Here is a 19,736-nt window from a genome sequence, read left to right as displayed (position 1 = left end):
AGCCAAACCAGACACTTTGAAGATTGCCCAAGGCTGGAGTTATTTCTCCACTTGGCCATCTCCCCACACTCGGCCAGGGAACAATTTTAGGCTTGGAACAAATTACTGCATTCAAGCAGCCACTCCTTGTCATGCCACTTGTCCAACACCAAGACCAGCTGTAGGATGAAATTCATAGTAACAGCAGCTTACCCTTCCAAATGAAATGCCAATCTTTCGATGCAGTGCTTTCCAAGGCAGTCACCAACTCAGCCTTTGCCATGTTTAGCTCAAAGGGATTGCTGAGAACATAGCTACACTGGCTACCCAGTACAGATTGACACCATGTCAGCTACCTGGGGGGTTAGTCCAGCAAGTGCTTTCACCTTAAGTGGCCTTGCAAAACAAGAACTACCACACAAAAATAACCAAACTGTGATCATGTAGACACAAACCTAGAGCAGCATTTAATTTGTGGGGCACAGTAAATTTGGGGTCAAGGAGAGCTTATGCGGCAGCAGGTCTCCAGCTATCTGCTCCAGGGGTTCATTTGCCAGAAGGACCCTCCATCAGTTAGAGAAAGAGTATAGCAAGATACTCCAGGAAACAGTGCCTCCAAGAGAGGGACACAGCTGGGAGGGAGACCGCTCTGCCCTTGTCACTTCAGTCTGAACCGCAGGACTGCACCCAAGCACAGACCCTCAGCATATATATGCTGCAGTTGTCCCAGCATCACCTGTAAAGGGACAGTGCACTTGAGTGGCTCGGGGTCACCCTTGATGTCTCTGATACCAGACTGGGAAACAAACCAATCCAATCCCTCCTACATTTTCCTGGAAAGCACTTTCAAGAAAACATTCAGGTTATGTACCAGAGCCATGCTGTCAGAGGAAGAGATACCCAGTCAAGTGTCTTGGATCTAGGCCATGCCAGAAGAGTTAAGACATACTACTAGATACTGATTGAAGATAGTTCATAATCATAGTAACAACCAAACACCACAAAGGTCCATCCCTCAGGAGAAGCAAGCTGCTCTGATGTCTCAGCCAGGGTTTAGATGAAGGTCAGTGGAACAGGATGACTCTACCAGAGATCTCCTCTGTACAGCTTCTGGCAGCCAGGCAGGAGAAACACTGTGAACTTGCTGTCAGCAAGAGAATGATACAGCAGGGAGAAGTGCTGTCAAGAGGCCGAAAAAAAGGGAGTGCTGAAACTGTTCCCATTACAGCACACATTGATGGAGACCTAGAGTGCATGCTGCTGAAATTAATTTTCCTTCTCAACATACCTAAAGAAACAACTATGTTCTCAGCTCTGTCACTGTTTGACAGCAAGAGAAAAATCTCCTTTATCCCCTAACAGCCTTTCAAAGGCCAAAACCAACCAGAAGTGGTTCTGAAGATAAATTAATGGTCCTGTGGCAAGTGAAGAGGTGTGACAACACTAAATAAGTGCCTTTAATTTTTGAGTGTCTGATTTCTATTGTCTTCCAATCACACAAACCTGGTGAAGAGCTGGAAGCTCTCCTGCTTGCTCCAGCTCTGACTGTGCATTAACCCCCAGTCAGAGTGGGCTGGTACATTCCCAGAAACAAGCAGGGCCAAACCAGCTGCTGCAGTGCAGCAACCCATATACAGGGCTGCCTCAGGGCCCACTCCCCACACACTGCCTGCAGGGCTGCTGCTCCACCAAGCATCTGAGCACCCAGCTGGAAGCAGCCAGCTGCACAAGGATTAACCTCTTGCTGACTTCCAGGGAGGCAAGCAAAGAGTGGCTAGGACAGCCCTTCCTACACAAGCAACCATTCCCCACATGCAAAGGCTAGCATCTTCGGCATGATCATCAGACCAAGAATGAATCCAATCTTCAGACAGTGATGTAAAGCTGCTCTGTTTCTATTACTGTCCCAGACATCCAGAAGACATAGGATGCCTACGAAATGACAGCAGACAAGCTTCATACCAACAAGCCAAAGTCCTGAGATGGTGAAAACAACCTTGTACTAAAGCAGTGATAGGGGAAAAGGAAGTCCAACCCTGTTTCAGCAACAGATTTCAGTTCTTCTATTTTTCTAGCTGTAACCAAGATGCACAGTACAGCTGAGGAAACAAAACAGTAACAAGTTATTTTGGATACTATTTTGTAAACAGATGCATGGCCAGTTATCTAACCATGGGAACATTAGTATGAGTAGGCTCTGAGAGGGAGCAGCAGAGCACTCACAGGGTTATCTAACTGCAAGCTTTGAGCAGCTTGCATCATCTCCATCAGTAAATTTTCATCAGTCTGCAACATCAGCAGCTCATGCTACAAGACACCTGGAAGAATTTGTGAAGTGCCATCTCCCTTGGGTACCACAGGACTGTTCCCTCCTACTCCAGCCACTAACAGACACAACCACAAGGACAGTTAGAGGAGGTGTTTCTACAGCTAACTGTTAATTATATTAATTGACAAGACATCTGACTCAACCACCATAGGGCCAGGTGCAAGCTGGACCTCCTACTCTCTGTAGCAGGGATGCCTTATCCTTGGGGAAAGGTGTAACAACAGAAGTGAGTCACCTTACACACACAGTAGGCCACCACTTTGACATAGTTCATGCCAGGACAGCCTACTGATTTCAGTATGGTCTGTCTACCCTGGCAGGCTTCATACCAGGGAGTCATTACTTTGTGTGCTTAAAAAGCTGCATACAGCTCACTCAGGCACCAAAGAGCAAGACATGAAAACAAGGAATTTGATCAACATTAAAGGTAGGATCTTCTGTGCAAGTTAATATAGCAAGCATTAGTATGTATGAGATCCACAGACAGAAGACCACAATCAACACCTGTGAGATCAAAGGAAATGCTGAATATAGAAGCACAATATTACATGGGCAGCACAATAGAGAATATTCACTCAAACTGTGGTCACGCTCTCCACTGCAACACAAGTGTTACAGCAACAGAGCCAAGGGACAGCAACAGAGCTCAGAGCTGGGAACAGTAAAAGCAGGGCTACAGAAGCAGGCCAGAGAGCCAAAAGTCCTCATCCTCCCACCTTCACCTTAAGCTGTCCACCATTCCCCACCACACAGTGCTGAGCAGCCTGCAACTCCAGTTATCACCCATGACCACACACCAGGTGGTGACACACAGCCATGCCACAGCAGTGTGAGGTGCAGGGAGCTGGTGGGCTGAGGTCTACAGCTGCAGGATCTGAGGTTTATTAACATTCAACTAATGATGTGGATCTTCTGTCCTCTACTTAATTTGTGGTTTCTCTAGGTCAGGAAACCAAGCATTTGGGAATTTGCAATACAAATATTAGTATTCTGTTAATTTAAGTACCACCTTTCCTGAGAGCCAGGATCATATCTAACTGAAATACAGCATACCCTCCAAAACTGCTGTCCAACAGGACATGTCTCAGGGACAGCACAGTCTGTCCCCCAGCACCATTCAGTTTGAGAAACACTTTTAGAAGTGCTCCCTGTTCAAAATCAAGGGAGAGAGTTCATATGCTAAGGCAGTGCAGAAGGAAACCCCTAGATACAACCATTTCAAGTTTTAAATGAGCTGGTAAATTTTGCACAAAAGCATCACTACACCCAAGTTCTGCAGATGCTTAGATGTGTATGCACAAGGAAGTAGTCAAGAGTACATTGGAAATTTGAGTACCACAAAACTAAAACAACCCTTCAATTTGCCATCTTAAGGACTCCAGCCTGATCTCTTTGCCTACTTCTGCAGTGATCTTTAAGTATGAGCATAATTTAACAGAAGTTTTAACACCCTATGAATTCACACAATCACTGGAAGCCTCCCATTACCAAATAGCTACTTTTTTCATCAGGAAGTTACATTCTAGGATGTTCTGCCCTTTGCCTGTGAGACTGCAGTAGTAGCTGCTCCTCATTACTACATGTAGCACTCTGAACACAGAGAAAAGCACAATAGTGTTTAAAGCTAGAGACAGGTTCCAGTAAGCAAATGATTTTGCAGTTCCAAGGCCAGGATGTTATCAGAGAATGCTCTCAGGAATCTGAGTAAGGAGAGAACTGCTTTATGGTTTAATTCAGCAGTCCCTGCCAGAACAAACAAATTTGCCTTAGGCTTTGGTTCTTGCACATTAGATGCAAGAAGCTTCAAAACTTTAAAGTTACCTGACACTTCCTTCAGATTTCATGTATACAGTGCATATCCTCTCTGCATTAATATCAGAACAGTCATTAGTCTCTATTAGGTATGTATGTGTGAAGGCATTATAGTGCAAAGAACAATGGCATGAAATAATAATTGCTTCTGAAGTTTTAAAGCTATCAGTCTGGTTGTGGTAGGTCGTAAGTCAGACTCCATCCTGTGATGTCCCACTGTCATTTTGAGTGTTCAGCCCCTTAACAGAGGAGGTTGACCTGTTGGCTCTCTAAAGGTGCCAGGGAATAAGAAAACAAACTGAACCCTAGAGCAAAACAGAAGGCACAACCCAAAACTCTGGAGGAAGATTACACTTCAAAAAACCCAGAACCACAACTAAGCATAAGTTTCCCTACTTTAAGATGACCCAGCTGTCCCCCTTCCCATCCCTGTTCCACTTACTGCTAGCAAGTGCTGGAGACAACTCTCTGCAGCCTAACAAGGTGAGCAACAATCACCTGCTGCCTCTCAGGGCAAGAAATATAACTACAACCTCAACACACAGTTAAGCAACTGCACTCTAAGGAGCATGCGCAGAGCTGGCATCACAGCACTTGAACTTAGTAATTTCCAGTATCTTTGAGAACAGTGGCCCAGATTTTCAGGCCCTGGTACCCAACAGGCTACCAAGTACCAATTCAGATGTGTTATTAAGCATCCTGCTTCCTGGAAGTATTTATCAATACTAGAAAAATTAGACATCCTAATCGGAGACTCCTTACTAAGGAACTTTACTTGCTTGTTTTATCAATGAGACTTCACCATAAAGCTGGCTAAGAAATTATTCATAAATTTTACTTGTAAGAGGAAAAAAGAACTCTTCATCTTTAGTTTTTACATACTGAAACAGCAGAAACAGTGCAGAGAGACCAGAGTTCCCATATGCACAAGTTCCACTGCAGAACATGCAAAGTTCCCCCTTCAGCAGATAGTGCTGAACTATTTGCTTCCTACATTTATGACTGTAGCTATGTGAAAACCCTAGCTCTGATCTTCACCACTTAGAGATGCAGGAAAACAGCAACCAAAAGATCAGCCAACACAACTGAGAACTGCAGTCAGTCCTTCCCAGCAAGAGAGACTCCACTGGTAGCCTACCAACCCTGTTCACTGGACCTCAACACATTACACAAGACAAACTCAAAGTCAATGCAGCCATAAGCAGCCACACTCAGTCAAGAGCAGTGCTAAGTTTGGCATGAATCAGCTGTAGTACAGATGAACAGGCTCAGAGAACTTCAGTACAAGTGGCCAACTGAACAGCATCCACTGCCCCTTCAAATAAGAAAGGCTGTTAGTAACTTGAAGCCAACTGCATGGAGAGAGCAGACAGAATACATGACCATAGGCCTGCCTGCATCACAGCACAGCATGCACAGGTATTTCCTAAACCAGCACAGACCAGCTTCCTTCTGCATACATTCTCCCTCCATGAAAACCTCAAAGGACTTGGAAAACCTGGGCAAGGGCTTAAGCACAAGTTGTGGCTTCTGGGGACACTTACTACAGGAGGTGGCCAGGTGTGCAGGTTTTCAAACTTAATAGCTATTCACAAGCTTCTTGCAATCCTGCAGACAGGATTAAGCACCAGCCAGTCTTAACACTGTTGAAGTTAAACTGACAGTTCACCTTTCAGCACTGGGAGGAGTTCAGATCAAGACATGCACCTGACAGTATTATCCAGCTATGCTTCCCTTCTATCTTTAAAGTTTCCCAGTGTTGCACAAACCACAGTGCAGCAAGTCTCCCTAAAATGTGCAAATACCACTGACACAGACGTGATTCACATCCCTGAAGTGTGTCACTACTGGCTAGACAAGGAGATCTTTAAGACTGAAAGCAGCCAAATGCCACCCTCATCCACTTTGTGTTTGCCCTGCATATGACACCACATGAGTAAGCAGTGCTCAATGTGAATGTAAAAAGCCCAGGCAAGTGCAGACCTTGGTTCACTAAGGTATTTTCCATCTGCTGAGGGGTTAGAAAAGAATGGACAAGACTTAAAGAGCAAACACATTTTTCTTCAGAGCAAAGGGAAGGACTCCGTTATCTTTTGCCACTCACTGACCAGCAGTTACTACGAGGTGAACAGACACCAAGAAAAAAGTCCTATTCTATCATTCTGAAGCATGGCAGCTTAGCTAGATGGGAACGTGAGGCTTTGAGACATTCTTAAGTAACCCCACTTTTTAGTCATTTACTTAAGAGCACCTGCCAGCTCTGCATCATCTCCTTTTCTCTGTAACAGTTTGCTTTGAGCACAAATCCATATTTTAACCTCCATCTCTAGGTGATGTTTGCAGGAGCTCTGTTTACCTCTGAACAAGTATACATGGCCATTGCTGCTACAGGATCAGGCAGCTCTAGTTTCAAAGTCTTTATCAGAGACCACACAAGACAATTTGATTTTAGTCTCCAGGTCCTGGCTTGCAGCATGCAATCTGTTGACTTACAATCTGAACAAGCACTTGGTGTCACAACCCTTAGCCAACTGCTGCTGAAAGAATGCCTGAAACTTCAGCACTGGAAAGATGCCCAGACAAACTTGTAGCAATTTTCACTACCTTATCTTTCAGGCAGGAATGCCATTTCCCTTAATATCTCAGATATATTTTGCAGAGTTATTCTGCAAAAATTGTCAGTGCCCACTCACTCTTCCCTTTTAAGTTTGGATACTGCTTACCATCCTGTAGGTGACCATCTTCTGCAAAGACATCCTTTAAAACTTGTTTGAATGACAGGTATGTGCCCTTATGTCTAAATTTCAGAGAACTCAATAGAAGAACACATTAATTCACAGGATATTAGGTTTTATGCTTCTGTTCCCACCCTCAAGTACTCAGCCTACCTTAGCTAGCACCTCGTTTTTTCCTTCTGCAAGTGCATCGTTAAAGCATCTGCACTGAAGTCCAAGGTGGTCAGTGTAGCCCTACTGGTGGGAGCAGGTAAGACACTGCACACCAGGAGCAAGGAAACCTGGTGCTCTGGCATTTGCACAGCTGTGACAGAGGGGAGGGGGTCTCTGCCTCTCCTGCTGACCTCTTGCTCCTCAAAGCAGCACAACACTGACCTAGTTTTCCTTTGGCTTTGTAGCAGCAGCCATGGAAGAACCAAGCAGAAAGCAACCAACACCAAGATTTGTCACTCATGAGAGCTGCTCATGTTCAGCCCATTCCAGAGCAGGATCACCCCATTCCTCAGCAGCAAGAGTTACCTGCTAGAAGCAACAGGGAAAGGAGAAGAGCTTCCAGGCTCCCCCACAGAGGACCATTAATTCAGCCAGGTTCTTCATATTTTTGAAAGACAGGGGTACAAAAGCAGCCTACACAGCATCTTCTAACAAACTCAGTATATATATTGGATTATTCAGAACCTAGCAGTGGAGATTATATGGTCAGATTATCTGATGTATACTTGGCATTCAAGTCTACCAAAAGTCTGGCATAAGAACAGAGCAACTGAGAATATCAGATCATGGACTCATCCACAGAATTATCCCCAGTTAACCCCTAGGGCATAAACAAGTTTAGGGGATAAGGAACTCCATGCAGAGTCTTATTTTGAAAGAATAAGCCATTTCACAGCAACTTGCTCATGTAGTAAAGGAATTTGTTTGGGTTACCTCTGTTAGACAAGCCCATGAGTAAGGACAGAAGGACTAGTTTCTTTCTAGGAAGCAATGTATTCATAGACTTTAATGGAAATCTCCCAATACTTTGGAATTAGCTGTTTTGCTGTATTAAGGGAATCTTCATCTTACCCTTCCCATAGATGAGGTAGTTTTCTACACACACTGAAAACAAAGCATGCTAAAAATGTAGCTAAACCTACAAACCAAGCATAATTCATAGATGAGCTTTGAACTCTTTTCCTGAATGACATCTATCTGTCTGCAAACTGTAGTCCTAAACAATTTTAGTCGTAGACTTTTATGCATTCATTTTTTCCTCGATGGTAAATATAGTGCTAGAAGTATTAGAGTCAAGTAGCCTTGGTGTGCGTTGCTCCACAGCCCTTGTAGCAATCAGGACAGATGTGATCAGTGTCAGAACTAAAACATTTCGTACCCTCTACAGTTTTTAACCAATGTTGGTTAAAAAGCAGGTTTTAGCACCTTTGGCCAGACAGCTAGCTATTTTAAGATCAACAGCACTACAAATTAACATGATTCAAATGCAACTGGCCTTTCCATCACATTTTCCCCCTAAACAGGACACTTATCAAGGGATAATCAAGGGCACCAAGAGAACAGACAAGGTGAAAACCACTTTGTCTTCAAGCTATGACCTGCTCTAGCCTTTCATCTTAAAACCCCAGCAATTCAGAAGATAAATTAGAAAAAGAAGAGTCTGTCAGCAAAACTGCTGGAAAACAGTTTTGATCCTTTCAGGAAAACAGCCAGAAATTTCTCTCACACCGAAAAAGTCAACTTGTTTCAGCTTCCATATTACATGAAATTTTACCCCTTTTGTCTGAATACAAGGCTGCTTAAAACAAGCAAAGCACAAGGGAGATTATGTACGATCATGCTTGCCAAGCAAGTGCCAGCCCCAGTAGATTACAGCTCAGAGCAGCAAGCCAAACCGTGCAGGTGCAGTGCACAGGGTCCCTGCTGAGCAGCAGGGGCCAGCACCCAGCAGTACGAGAGCATCCCAATCTCACCCCAGAGCTCCAGATACACCCCACATACAGGGAGAATCTACATGCCCCCTCCCTAATATCAGACTAATACAAACAGAAAAGTTACAGGTAACATGCTTCTGCGATAGCTATGACAAAACCCCTTTATCAAATAGGCCACATAATTGGAAAGCATTAGCTACATGCTTGCCAGGTCAGGCACTGAAGACCATCCTGCCTCCCACTAATCAGGAGGAGATTAGTTAAAATTTGAGTAGGCTGTTACAGCTCAAGACACAGCATCAAGTATGCTATGCCATGCTCTCAACCAGACCCCTTACAAGAAAATGGATAAAGCTGAGGACAAATGCATGGAAGAGATCACACAGAGCAGAATACAGCCTCACACACAGTCTTTGTGGTGACGAGTCATGGCATTTCAGGAAATAAGAAAGTTCCTAGCATTTTGGCAAAGAGCAGAATTAAGCCACGAAAGAAGCCCAGTTCTCTGCTATGTTACCATCTCCACTGAGCTCATACATGAGGTCATACAAGTCAAATCCTGTTGGCTTTCATGATCTTATCGCATAGCTGTCAGCAGCCTAGCTACCCCATTATGTGCTTAAGTATTCCCACAGTGGAAACAGCCATCTCAGAAGTGCTAGAAAGGGAAGAGACCCCAAAAAGCTCCTCAAACTGCCACCCTGGTGATGCATCAGCTTTTCTGACTGATGTCAGAGCTAGCTAGACAAGCTCACTATACCTTTTATCCAGCCACAAGAACCACCAAGCCCTTCAGCTGTGACTGGAACACAGCCTAGTAGGTACCTGGATTTTTAGCATCACAAATGTTTGTTAACCCAGCTCAAGTGAAGCAGCACAGCAATAGCTGGAGATTTTGGTCTTCCTGCCATTTATTTATTTATTTTAATTAAGTGAGCTCAACAACAGACACAGCAATGAAGATAGTTTTGAGAAAGTGGTCATATTACACCTCTTCTGCCATCACTACTGAAGCAACAGCCTTAAAATCGCAGCTGTAATTCAGGCTCATTTAAAAGCTCTGTATCTTCCCTGAAACCTATTGAGCTGTTCTGCTTTCTCCTCCCAACTATTGATTACTGGGGTGGATGGGGTGAGGGGGGAATATTAACAACTGCCTCCCAGCCACTTTTCAGTGATGCCACAGCTTGTGACTTCACGATTGTCTCCGTGGTGACACAGCAACACAACTGAATCTGAACAGGAGGAGGCCAATTAGAACAAGAAAGCTCTTTTGTGGTTGGAACCATAGTAATTGACAGAAATAAGAGAAGCTGTTATAAAAAGTACATCATTCCAACAATAAAAACCTTGCTTTTAGTTTGCCAGGTGAACCTAAAACCCCCAAACCATGTCTAAGTATAAAAAAAAGCCCTTCTAGACTGGCAAACCCATGCTATCATCAGCTTCTTTCCCAGCTCTAAAGAACACTGATTGAGCCTGGATCACAGAGATAATTTTTCCTCTCCCCTCATGTCAAGTTCTCCTTTCCATTGTAGCCTGCCCACATGCTTAGGAGGCTTCTCAGCCCATCACGCTCAAGCAAAGCCTCCCAAGTGCCTTTGAAGTTGCTACAATTAGCATGCACGCATATGTGTGGGGGAACACACAAAAGAAACCAACCCAAGGCTGCCAATCCATAGTCACTCATGCTGGCTAAGACACCACCTTCAAGGATGAAGCACACTCAAGATTTGAAATAGATGATATGAACAAGATCTGGACCCTCTAGGTATCTATACCATGTTGTTTTCAACCTCCAAATCAATAAGAGACATACAGGAGCAATCTCTGCTAGCATAGGTTAAATTGTTACCGTGCTGTTGGAGGAACATTAAGCAAAATCTGGCTCCCTGACCGATCTCCACTCTCCACCCTACAGTGCATGTCAATCAGGAAGCACTTGCTGCAGTCCCAGGGATAAGGCAACTGCTGCATTGCTCCAGAGTGGCCAGGACCAATGCAAAGCTAGTAGGAAGTCCCCAGGGCAGAGCAGCTGTTTAGAGTGTACCACAATCAGGCCTTAAGCCTTAGGCAACTCTACTTTGTCTATAGATTCGGACCATTAAATACTAGCTACATTCAGAGGTACATTTACAGCATTTTTCTTTTCTCAAGCAAGCCTAAAAGCTGCAGCAGTCCATGAATAACCTTAGGGTATACTTTCCAAGAAAGCAAGCTTGAAGTTGTAACCCACAGCATGAAGTCAGGCCACCTGGAGTGAGGAGAGCTGCACCCAACATAGCAGCTTGAGCACAGCCATACTGAACACAGTCACAACTGGTGGTTAAACCTTCAAGGGTAACGCTGCTTCCAAGAGCTGCAGCCAGCAGACCTATTCTGTTCCTCTCCTGCAACTCGATGGGAAAGAGGCATGTCACTCTTGGCAGGGGAAACAGAGCACACAGGTCCCTAGTACAGACAAGCTCATGGCATGTGGAGGCCAGGCAGTAATCAGGTTAGCAGCTGTTTTCTGATAAGGGGCACAGCTGGCTAAAACTCTAATTGAGCCAGCTTAAAAAAAATAAGAATTAGCATAAAATAGATTTAACAGGTCCCCTCAACAACTGCAGCAGAAGCAGCTCTCAGTCATAATCCATCCAAGTAAGAGTCTTTGTACCAAACACTTTTTCTAGCTCCTACCTCAGTCTGGTGAAGCTATTTCACATGCAACAGCAGGACTTGAGTTAAGGCATTAACAGTGACTAGGGCTCCTGCTAGGATTCACCCAGCCATTAAAAACAAGCCATCCTGTGGCACACTTCTGAGAAATGGGACAACAGGACTTCCTCAAGCCACTCTCACCTGTGAACACAGTTGGTTCATACAGCAGACACACACATTCCTGCACACTGCCTTCTGCAGGACAGCACCTGAGCAGCTCTGTTTTTCACAAGCTAAGAGTTCTGCCCTTCAAAAAGGTTTTAGTTCATTCTGGCCTCAGTGTTCCTGGTACATGAACTTGTTTACCCAGAACTGTGAACATATCCACCTGCTGTCTGAACACATACCATCACGCATACCCAAAGCATGTTTGCTAACAGAGCAAGAACTAGAAGAGAGCAGAAAACATGATTTTCTGTATGAACCAGGCCTTGCAGCACTAGAAAAAGACATTGGCTACAGAAGGGAAAGAAACCCGAGATAAGCAGAAATAATGACTTTGGAAACAACTAGCTTCTAAAGTTATTTTTAGAGCTGCCTCCTCCAGCACCCAAGATATTCAAAGCCCTTGAAAAAAAATAAATCCAAGGTAAGCACACAAATAGCAGTGCCAGAAGAAAGCAGACAGTGCTTCAAAGTTTACTGCTGTCACAACAGCAGCAGCCTGAACAGCTGGCCCAGTTCTGTCCTTTTGATTCGAGGAGGCCTCATTAGTCTGAGCTCTGCTTTGCTCTACCACAGCAAGCTCTCAGGAACTTCACCGACTCCACTGGAGCCACGCCACATGTGTGCTGGGGGAAATAACGAGCACTGCTCTGTGCTGGGGGCCCACAGCAGGACAGCTGTCGATTTGCTATTGGAGAGGTCGAGCACAGCACTTTAAAGCAGGGAAAAAGACAGACAGGCACTTTCATCCTTGCTTTTTAAAGCCTGCTGTTATTTAAGGCCCAAGGTGACAGGTTAGGGAGGGTTCCCTCTCCACACTTGACAGCTGGCTACCCTTCCAGCTCGGCCACCTCCCCAAACAGACTGGGCCGGGAGGGGAGGGGCAGGCATCCTACCCGCAGCCGACGCCGGTGGAGCTCACCGGAGCGCCGGCACGGCCACCGCGGAGGCTGAAGGCGCAGCGCGGGGCTGGCGCCGGTCGGGGCGTCCCCGCTCAAAGCGCCGGCCCAGAGGGGCTGCGGGGGGGGGGGGGCGGGCACCGCAAGGGCTCGGAGTGCCTCTTCAGTGACCGGACAGAACGGCAAAGGCCGGGGTGTCTCTGGACCAGCGCTCCCCGCCGCCCGGGGCGGTGGAGGAGGCGGCCCCGGCCCGGCCCCGCGGCGGCAGCGGCCACCCTGGAGCAGGCCCGGGACCCGCCGCCCCGGGCCCGGCCGCTTACCTCGCCCTACGGCCTGCTGCAAAGAGCGGCGGCCGGAAAGCGCGGGCGGGGCGAGGGGAGCGGCGCAGCGCGGGCCGGGCTTGGGCCGCCCTCCCGCCGGGCACGGCCCTCTCCGGCCTGGCGGCGGCACGGGGCGCTCCGCGGGGCTGGAGAGGGTCCGCGGCGCGGGCCGGCACCCCACCCGCCCTCCAGGGCCCGCTGCCCGGGTCAGGGCAGGCCCCCCCCGCCTCGGGCAGAGCCAGGGAGCATCAGCAACGGCACCAAGTCACCCCAAAGGCTTCCGCAGGGGCAGGACAATCCGCCACCGATTTACACAGCCGTGAGAAACCCACTCTGAGTCACTTCACGCAAGCTCTGGGCATCTCCCACCTCCGGCCCACGGCTGCTCGGGAGCCCGGACGGCTCCTGTTTGCTGCTGCGCCCGCTCCTTGCCCCCCCCCCCGAGGAAGTTCATACTCAAAATGCACTGCCTCCCTTTTTCTTTTAAGCTTGCAGGTTCTTCAGTCCTGATGTCACATTGACATCGTCCCCCCGCGGCACTATGAAAAGGACTTAAAGCATCACACAGATGAACAGCCCCAAAATCGGGGATGCCTCCCAGCCGATGCCCACACAGCCAACAAGCAGGTCAGGTGAAACAGGCCCCTCACAGACAAGCATGTCCACTGAAAGCACACACAACGCACAGCTGACAGGGAACAGCATTTGCACCAGCAGTTACACAGGCAAGGGGACTGAAGACAGGTATACATACAAGCTTTTTGTTTCCCCTCCCCCAAAGACCTGATTTCCCCTGATCAGCCTGATTCACTATTTGACTTGAGCAAGAATGACTCCTGTGAGACAGCAGGGCTGTAAGAGCCTGCTTTGGCAGCCTCCCCTTAGCAACCCAGAGCATTTTGCAGCACTCATCTCCAGTAAGCATGTTAACAGAGCAGCGATAAAAGCTAATGTGCAGCATAATACCATTATTAGCAGTGGCCGCCTCCAGAATGCCCTAGAAGATTGCAGGGTGACAGTGAGATGCAGACATTGGAGCCCGGTGCCAAGCACAAAGGCCAACAGCAGCAGTGCTGTGGCCAAGGCAACAGGCTGCTGGTGAGCAGATCTCTGCTTCCCAGCGTCCAGGATCTCCGTGCTCAAGGCCTTGCTCTTGGCACACTGCAAATTTGAGGGTCACTGAAACTCAATGCTTTCGAATCAAAGTAGCTACTTTGTTCAGGACCAGAGCTCAGGAGGTGCAAGCACTGTCCAACACCCTTTTATTTCCAAGGGATGAGAATAAGCAGCTGTTCAGGCACTGGGAAAAGTTCTCCAGCTCCATTCTACTAGTACCCATCTCCCCAAATCCACCTTCTCCCCTGGCAAGTCCCTGCCCACGCTGTACAAGGCTTGGCATTATACCAGCTCTGCACTGCCAGGGAGCTTGCTTTGCTCAGAGTAGAGCACTAAGAGGCCAAAATTCCCAGCCCGGGACTGCTGCTGGAGTGGCAGGTCAGACAAGAAAGCACTGGTAGCCATTCAATAGAGCGCACCAAAACCTGGAAGTGTTCCTGGACAGAAATGTCATGACTCAGGACCACATGTTTGGGCCAAGCTGAGAGACTGAGAAAAGCCTCAGGGTTCAAACAAGGAAGAGAAGGCTTCCCAACAAAACAGTTACTCAGGTGACCTTACAAGAGGCAAGGGAGACCAGCTCTGCAATAGTATGCTGGCTTACCAGCTGCCCTGACACACACTGCTCTCCACAAGAGCAGCGCTGACTAATCTGGCAGCCAAGCAGGCAGCGGCACAGCTCCTAACAAGGGCCTTCAGAAGAGGGTCCAGGAACCCCCTTGGGGACAACTCCACAGTAGCCTTTGGGACACTTTCTCTAGCTTCAGACACAGATAGCTGTCTTACATATAAGGCCTAAGAGGAATGTAATATCCATGCTTTAACTTCCCAATTTTAACTTTCCATTTAATGCAGCTGTAGATAGGCCCACACTGGGTACGAAGTTTTAGGCTTGGAGATCCCTCCTGAGCACAGCAAATGCCCTGCTGGGACTCTGTTCAGTTAGATCCTCAACCACTCCCAGAATAGAAAAAACAAGACAAATAATTCTTAGAAGTTTGACTAATCTTATGACAACAACTTGCAATAAAAATTCCCTTTTATCAACTCTTAAATACCTTTCAGCTTTCATCAAATATCACCTTGCACTATGACAGCACATCAGTAGAAAGGCATATGCAACTTCTAATCTTTGCTTTAATTCCAGCTCTGACAGACTTGCACCTCAAGTAAGAATTTACCTTTGAAACATTCACCACTCAAGTTTTTTGGCCAGCTTCAAACTGGAGAGACAACACAGTAGCTTAAGCTTTGATCTCTTAGAACTAGGTTCAGAAGAAAAGATCATTGCAGTGAAACATGGATGTCTTAATGAAGAATACTAAATAAGACACACAAGACTGATAGTCAACATGTCCTTGATGTAAATACTAATGCTAACATTTAAAATTTATGCATCTTCACACTGTTCCCTTTTTGAGCACTGCTGTCTGATGCAGCAAGCTACAGCCTGTCTCAGGTGAGTCCCTTTTAAAGAGACTGTTTTTGTTTTCTTGGTGTTGCCAGAAGAGCTGACAAACTTAACCCCCAGAGACCCTGTACAGCAGTGAGGATAACCAAGTTCCTGTGTGCACCATCTGCTAAGATGAAGCAGCAGCGGGGAGGCTGCAGTACTCATGTAGGTATCAGATATCCTTCTTGCACCCCAGTATGTGTATGTGCCCCTCTGTGCCTTTACTGGCAATTTCACAGTGCAAGACCAAGCCCACCACCAAGAACCCCAGGGGGAAGTAGGAGAGAACCAGAAGTCAGCTGTCTTCCTTCACAGTATTTAAACACTGCAAGGAAATGCGGGAAGAGGCCTGGCAGCACATAATCCATATCCCTGTCCCCTACAGAAATCAAAGTCTCCAGTCCTGGGGGACCATTACTTCCCCAAGGACTGCTTGTCACCTATCCTTGATAGCAGACTAGCAGCCCACACTGCGGCTTGTAGACACTGGTACTGCCCTACCTCATGTTGCCCATAAAATGAGAGACCAGACTCACATGGGCAGATGTATCTGAGCAGCTACCTCACTGTTTTCAGTGGAAATTGCAAATGCTTTTGAAATGGTGCCTTTTGGCTTTACAAGCCATACCCTGGCAGACCAGAGAAGTGAAGCACAGGGCTAGGGCCCAGGTCAGGGCTTCAGTCATGGGGCTGCTGTTCCTCTTGCCCGCTGCTTCTACAGGGGACAGAAGGTTGACTTAGTGTACCCATCTGCACTAAAGGGCCAGCAATTCATTAATTTTGCAAGACAAATTGAAGTGGACAGAATTTCCACTCTCCTCATTAACTAGCCCATCTGCAAATAGTTTAACTTCCACTTGTTTAAAGGCAGCTTATGTCAAACACCCTGGTGTCATTCTGTCCCCCACTTCTCCCTCTCTCCAGGTGGCAGGCTGGCATGGAGACCAGAAGAGAAGGGAAAGATAACTCTTTTGTGAGCTCTTCTGGAGGGACCCAAATTCACCATTTTCATCCCCAAGCCCAACTACAGCCTTCACAGAAGTTTATCTGACAGCCTGAACTCTAATCGCCTTTCAAAGCAAACAGCAATCATACTTAGTATTTCTCCCCTCCCTTTTTAAATCTGCTCTGATAGAAAACACACAACTTTTCACTGCAGAAATTGAAGTGGATTTTTCTTGAACAAGGCCAGCCGCCTGCACAGCCTTAATCCTTCCAGCTCCCATATGTTACTGTAACTTGCACTACACTGAAGCCAATTATGCCTCCTCAATCCATTAAAAAATATTTGAGGCTGTTGCTCAGGTTGCACAGAGCAAAAGTATCAGCTGAGGAGACAAAAAAAAGCCCTGCTGCAGCATGGCTTTGCAGCCTTACTTCTTCAGGCAGGCATGTATTGCATTATTAGGAAAATCAAGTGTCACAGAGTGACTTTTACAGGGTCTGGTGAATAGTTCACTCCAAACTATTTGAGTCTGGACTCAAACAACAGGAAAAATCTATACGGGAGACAAGAACTGATATACAGTTATTTGTAAGTGCCTGGCAGTTATTAGTTATCCATTAAAAGCTTTTTAAATTATATTGCTCTGGCAGCATGCACAGCTAAGAATGAGCTCACAGAACAGCAGGTCTCCCATGCATTACACATTAGGCTGCAGAAGCAGATGAATAACCTTGAGCTAAGTAGTCAGAAGCATCCACAAATCTAAACTGCATGCACAGATTAAGCAACTGAGTATCCAACTACTGACTCACAGCTGCAAAGCGAAATGCAAGCTCTTCCCCAGCAGCTGACAATGTTTGCCCCATCAGCTAGAGGGCTGGGACACCAGCTACAGCAGATCAAGTTCCACAAAGGTACCTGTTGGCCTCAGAGTGCTCCATGGTTTACCAAATCCCATCATATTCTCAGTATTCTCCAATCCACACACAACAGAAATCAAGTTCTTCCATTATCACCTTTGCTGTCAAGGAGCTGGCAGGGGCTGCACAGGGTCTTCTTGTCCTTTCAAAACTGGCACACTGCATAGTAGTTACACCCCAGCACTTCAAGGGCCAAGTCACAGATCCTGGGGCCCTCGGCTACACCAAAAACTTACACTGCTACTACAGAAGCAGAATAGAAGTAGCAAGCTATAGATGCAGAAATAGCATGCAGCAGTTTAGCACTTGCACCTTAAAGGTGAGCTTTTAGGTTTTCCATGACTGCAATGTGTCAGACAAATTGTGCAGATAACTTTCTTCTGAGTACCTGGGTACCACTGCAGAGTAGGCACACATAAGTTATCTTAATGTGAAAGACAAGCAGGCTAGATTTGACCACTAGTCAGGCTTACTTTTCTCCGCACATTCAAGAATGTGTAACTTAATAGCACCAAACTCCTGTTGGAAGAGCAATTACCAGCTAAGTAATTTGGACCCTCTGGAGTCAAGTCTGCCAACTTACACGATTTGGCAATCTGGCTTGTTATCATCCCACATGATTGGAATTTATTTTAGGATCCAATGCCACATGCTGTCGGTTTTGTTTTTTCTTTTCTTTTCCCTCCCCCAAGTGGCAAATTACAGCCCAGAATTCAGAGACCCTAATTCCATTCCTGTCTCAAACACACATTTCCCTCGCAACCTGGGGTCAGGGTCTGTACCTTTACAGAATAAGTAATATTAGTCCTATCAACAGGATCCTGGAAATAATCCTCCTTTTTGGACCTCTTAACAAAGACCAGAATAGAAATTAAGAGCTACATTTACTTACTGCTTAAAACCAACCCTAACATCCCCACTGTCCAACACAGCACACTGACATCTGAGCTACACCTGCGGTTAAATTCAGAGGCATTCAGCCTAAACCCTTAGCCAGGGCAGGGCGGCTCCACACTGGGGTGCAACACCAGGTAGCCTCAGCCAGGACCTGCTTGCACAGGGTAAAAAAGAGACTTTTCAAAGCCTGCTCTGGCCAGGAGGTGCCAGCTTGCTGCGCTGCTAAAATGTCAGCCTTCAGCAGCGACAGGCACGCTGAAGCTTCGTGCCTCACCCAGACAATACCCTTTTCTTCTCGCGGGGAGGAAGAATCCAACCACCACCTTAAAAAAAGGGTCAGTGTTCCCTGGGGCGAGAAAACATTTAGCGAAGCACCGTTTCATTTCCTCCAGCACCTAAGGACTCCTTAAAGACCTTAAGCACCGGCCTGGGCATCCAGCCTGACCCGCCACGACCCCGCTTCTCTTCGGAGGGACGGGGACAGCGGAGCTCAGCGCAGCCGGCGCTGGGACCAAGCGCTGCCGCTGCTCCCCCGCCGCAGGCAGCTCCCGGTGAGGGCAGAGGGGACGAGCAGCCGCTCCAGCCGCCCGCTCCGAGGCGAAGCCCACCTCCGCCCTCCAGCACAGGGCCCAGCTCTCCCCGCGGGGACGCGGAACCCCACGCAGCGAAGGCGGCATGCGTGGGAGGATGGGGCAGCCCCCCCTACCCCCTTCCCCTCGCCCGGAGAGGAGCGCGGAGGCAGCAGGAGCCCTCCCGCCGCGGCCGCGCAGTTCCCCCCCCACCCCCCGGAGGGTCGGGACGCGCGTGGGAAGCGGAAGCGCCACCTGCGATCCCGGCGGGGCGGCGAGGCCGGCAAGCGGCGGCAGCAGCAGGCAGGCAGGCAGGGCGCGGCACCCCCGCCGCGGAGCCATGCAGGGCCCGGCCCGGCCCCCCGCCCGCCCGCCGCGCCCCGGGCAGTCACTCACATTGCTTGAGGAGCTCCAGACACAAAGCCATGGGAGACACAAAGGAGGGGCGGAGGGGACCGGAGAGACGGGGAGGGGGGGGGGGGCCCGCGGGGCGGGGGCGCTCGGCCCGGCTTGGCTCCCACGGAGGGGAGGACGGGCCGTGCCCAGCGGGAGGAGGACGGGCCGCGGGCTGGGGCCGCGTCGGCTGCTCCTGCGGCCGCGGGCGGGAGGAGGGAGAAGACGCGAGGAGGCCACCGCCGCACTCACCGCGCCCGCCCGCCGCTCACGGCTGCGTGCCGCGGGCGGGGCCGCGCCTTAAACCCCCGCCCTGCCCCGCCCCGCCCCGCGCGTCACCGCCCCGCCCCGCGCAGGCGCGGCCCCGCTCCGCGGCACTCCCACGACCGGGCGCGGTCGCGCGCGTCCCTGCTCCGCGCGCCGCGCCGCGGTTCCCGGTCTCTGGGCGGGAACAAGGAGACTGGGCACGTCTCAAGCCTTAACCGGGAGCCCCGCGTCTGCAGCGGGCGGGACGCGGCGGGGGGGGACGACGACACACGGGACACACACGGGGAGGGAGGCGGCGGCTGCCG

At 48.5% G+C, this 19,736-nt stretch overlaps 1 protein-coding gene across 8 annotated transcripts in view; it reads right to left on the bottom strand.

Annotated features, from left to right (window-relative positions):
* DLGAP4 (DLG associated protein 4) overlaps positions 1-19,736 on the bottom strand; it is a 181,283-nt gene that overhangs the window by 28,641 nt on the left and 132,906 nt on the right. The window contains exon 1 of one of the 8 annotated variants that reach the window (XM_052791099.1): positions 19,417-19,472. The exons of 5 other annotated variants lie outside the window; for them this stretch is intronic. Coding sequence is in view for 2 of the 3 variants with exons in the window: in XM_052791081.1 (XP_052647041.1) it covers positions 17,304-17,346 (43 nt within the window). In the remaining variant the exon portion in view is untranslated. 2 more of the 8 variants (XM_052791090.1, XM_052791081.1) reach the window with 2 other exon arrangements.

Source organism: Harpia harpyja, chromosome 1, assembly GCF_026419915.1.
Source record: "Harpia harpyja isolate bHarHar1 chromosome 1, bHarHar1 primary haplotype, whole genome shotgun sequence".
NCBI classification, from domain to species: domain Eukaryota; kingdom Metazoa; phylum Chordata; class Aves; order Accipitriformes; family Accipitridae; genus Harpia; species Harpia harpyja.
This window is presented reverse-complemented; position numbering and strand designations above follow the sequence as displayed.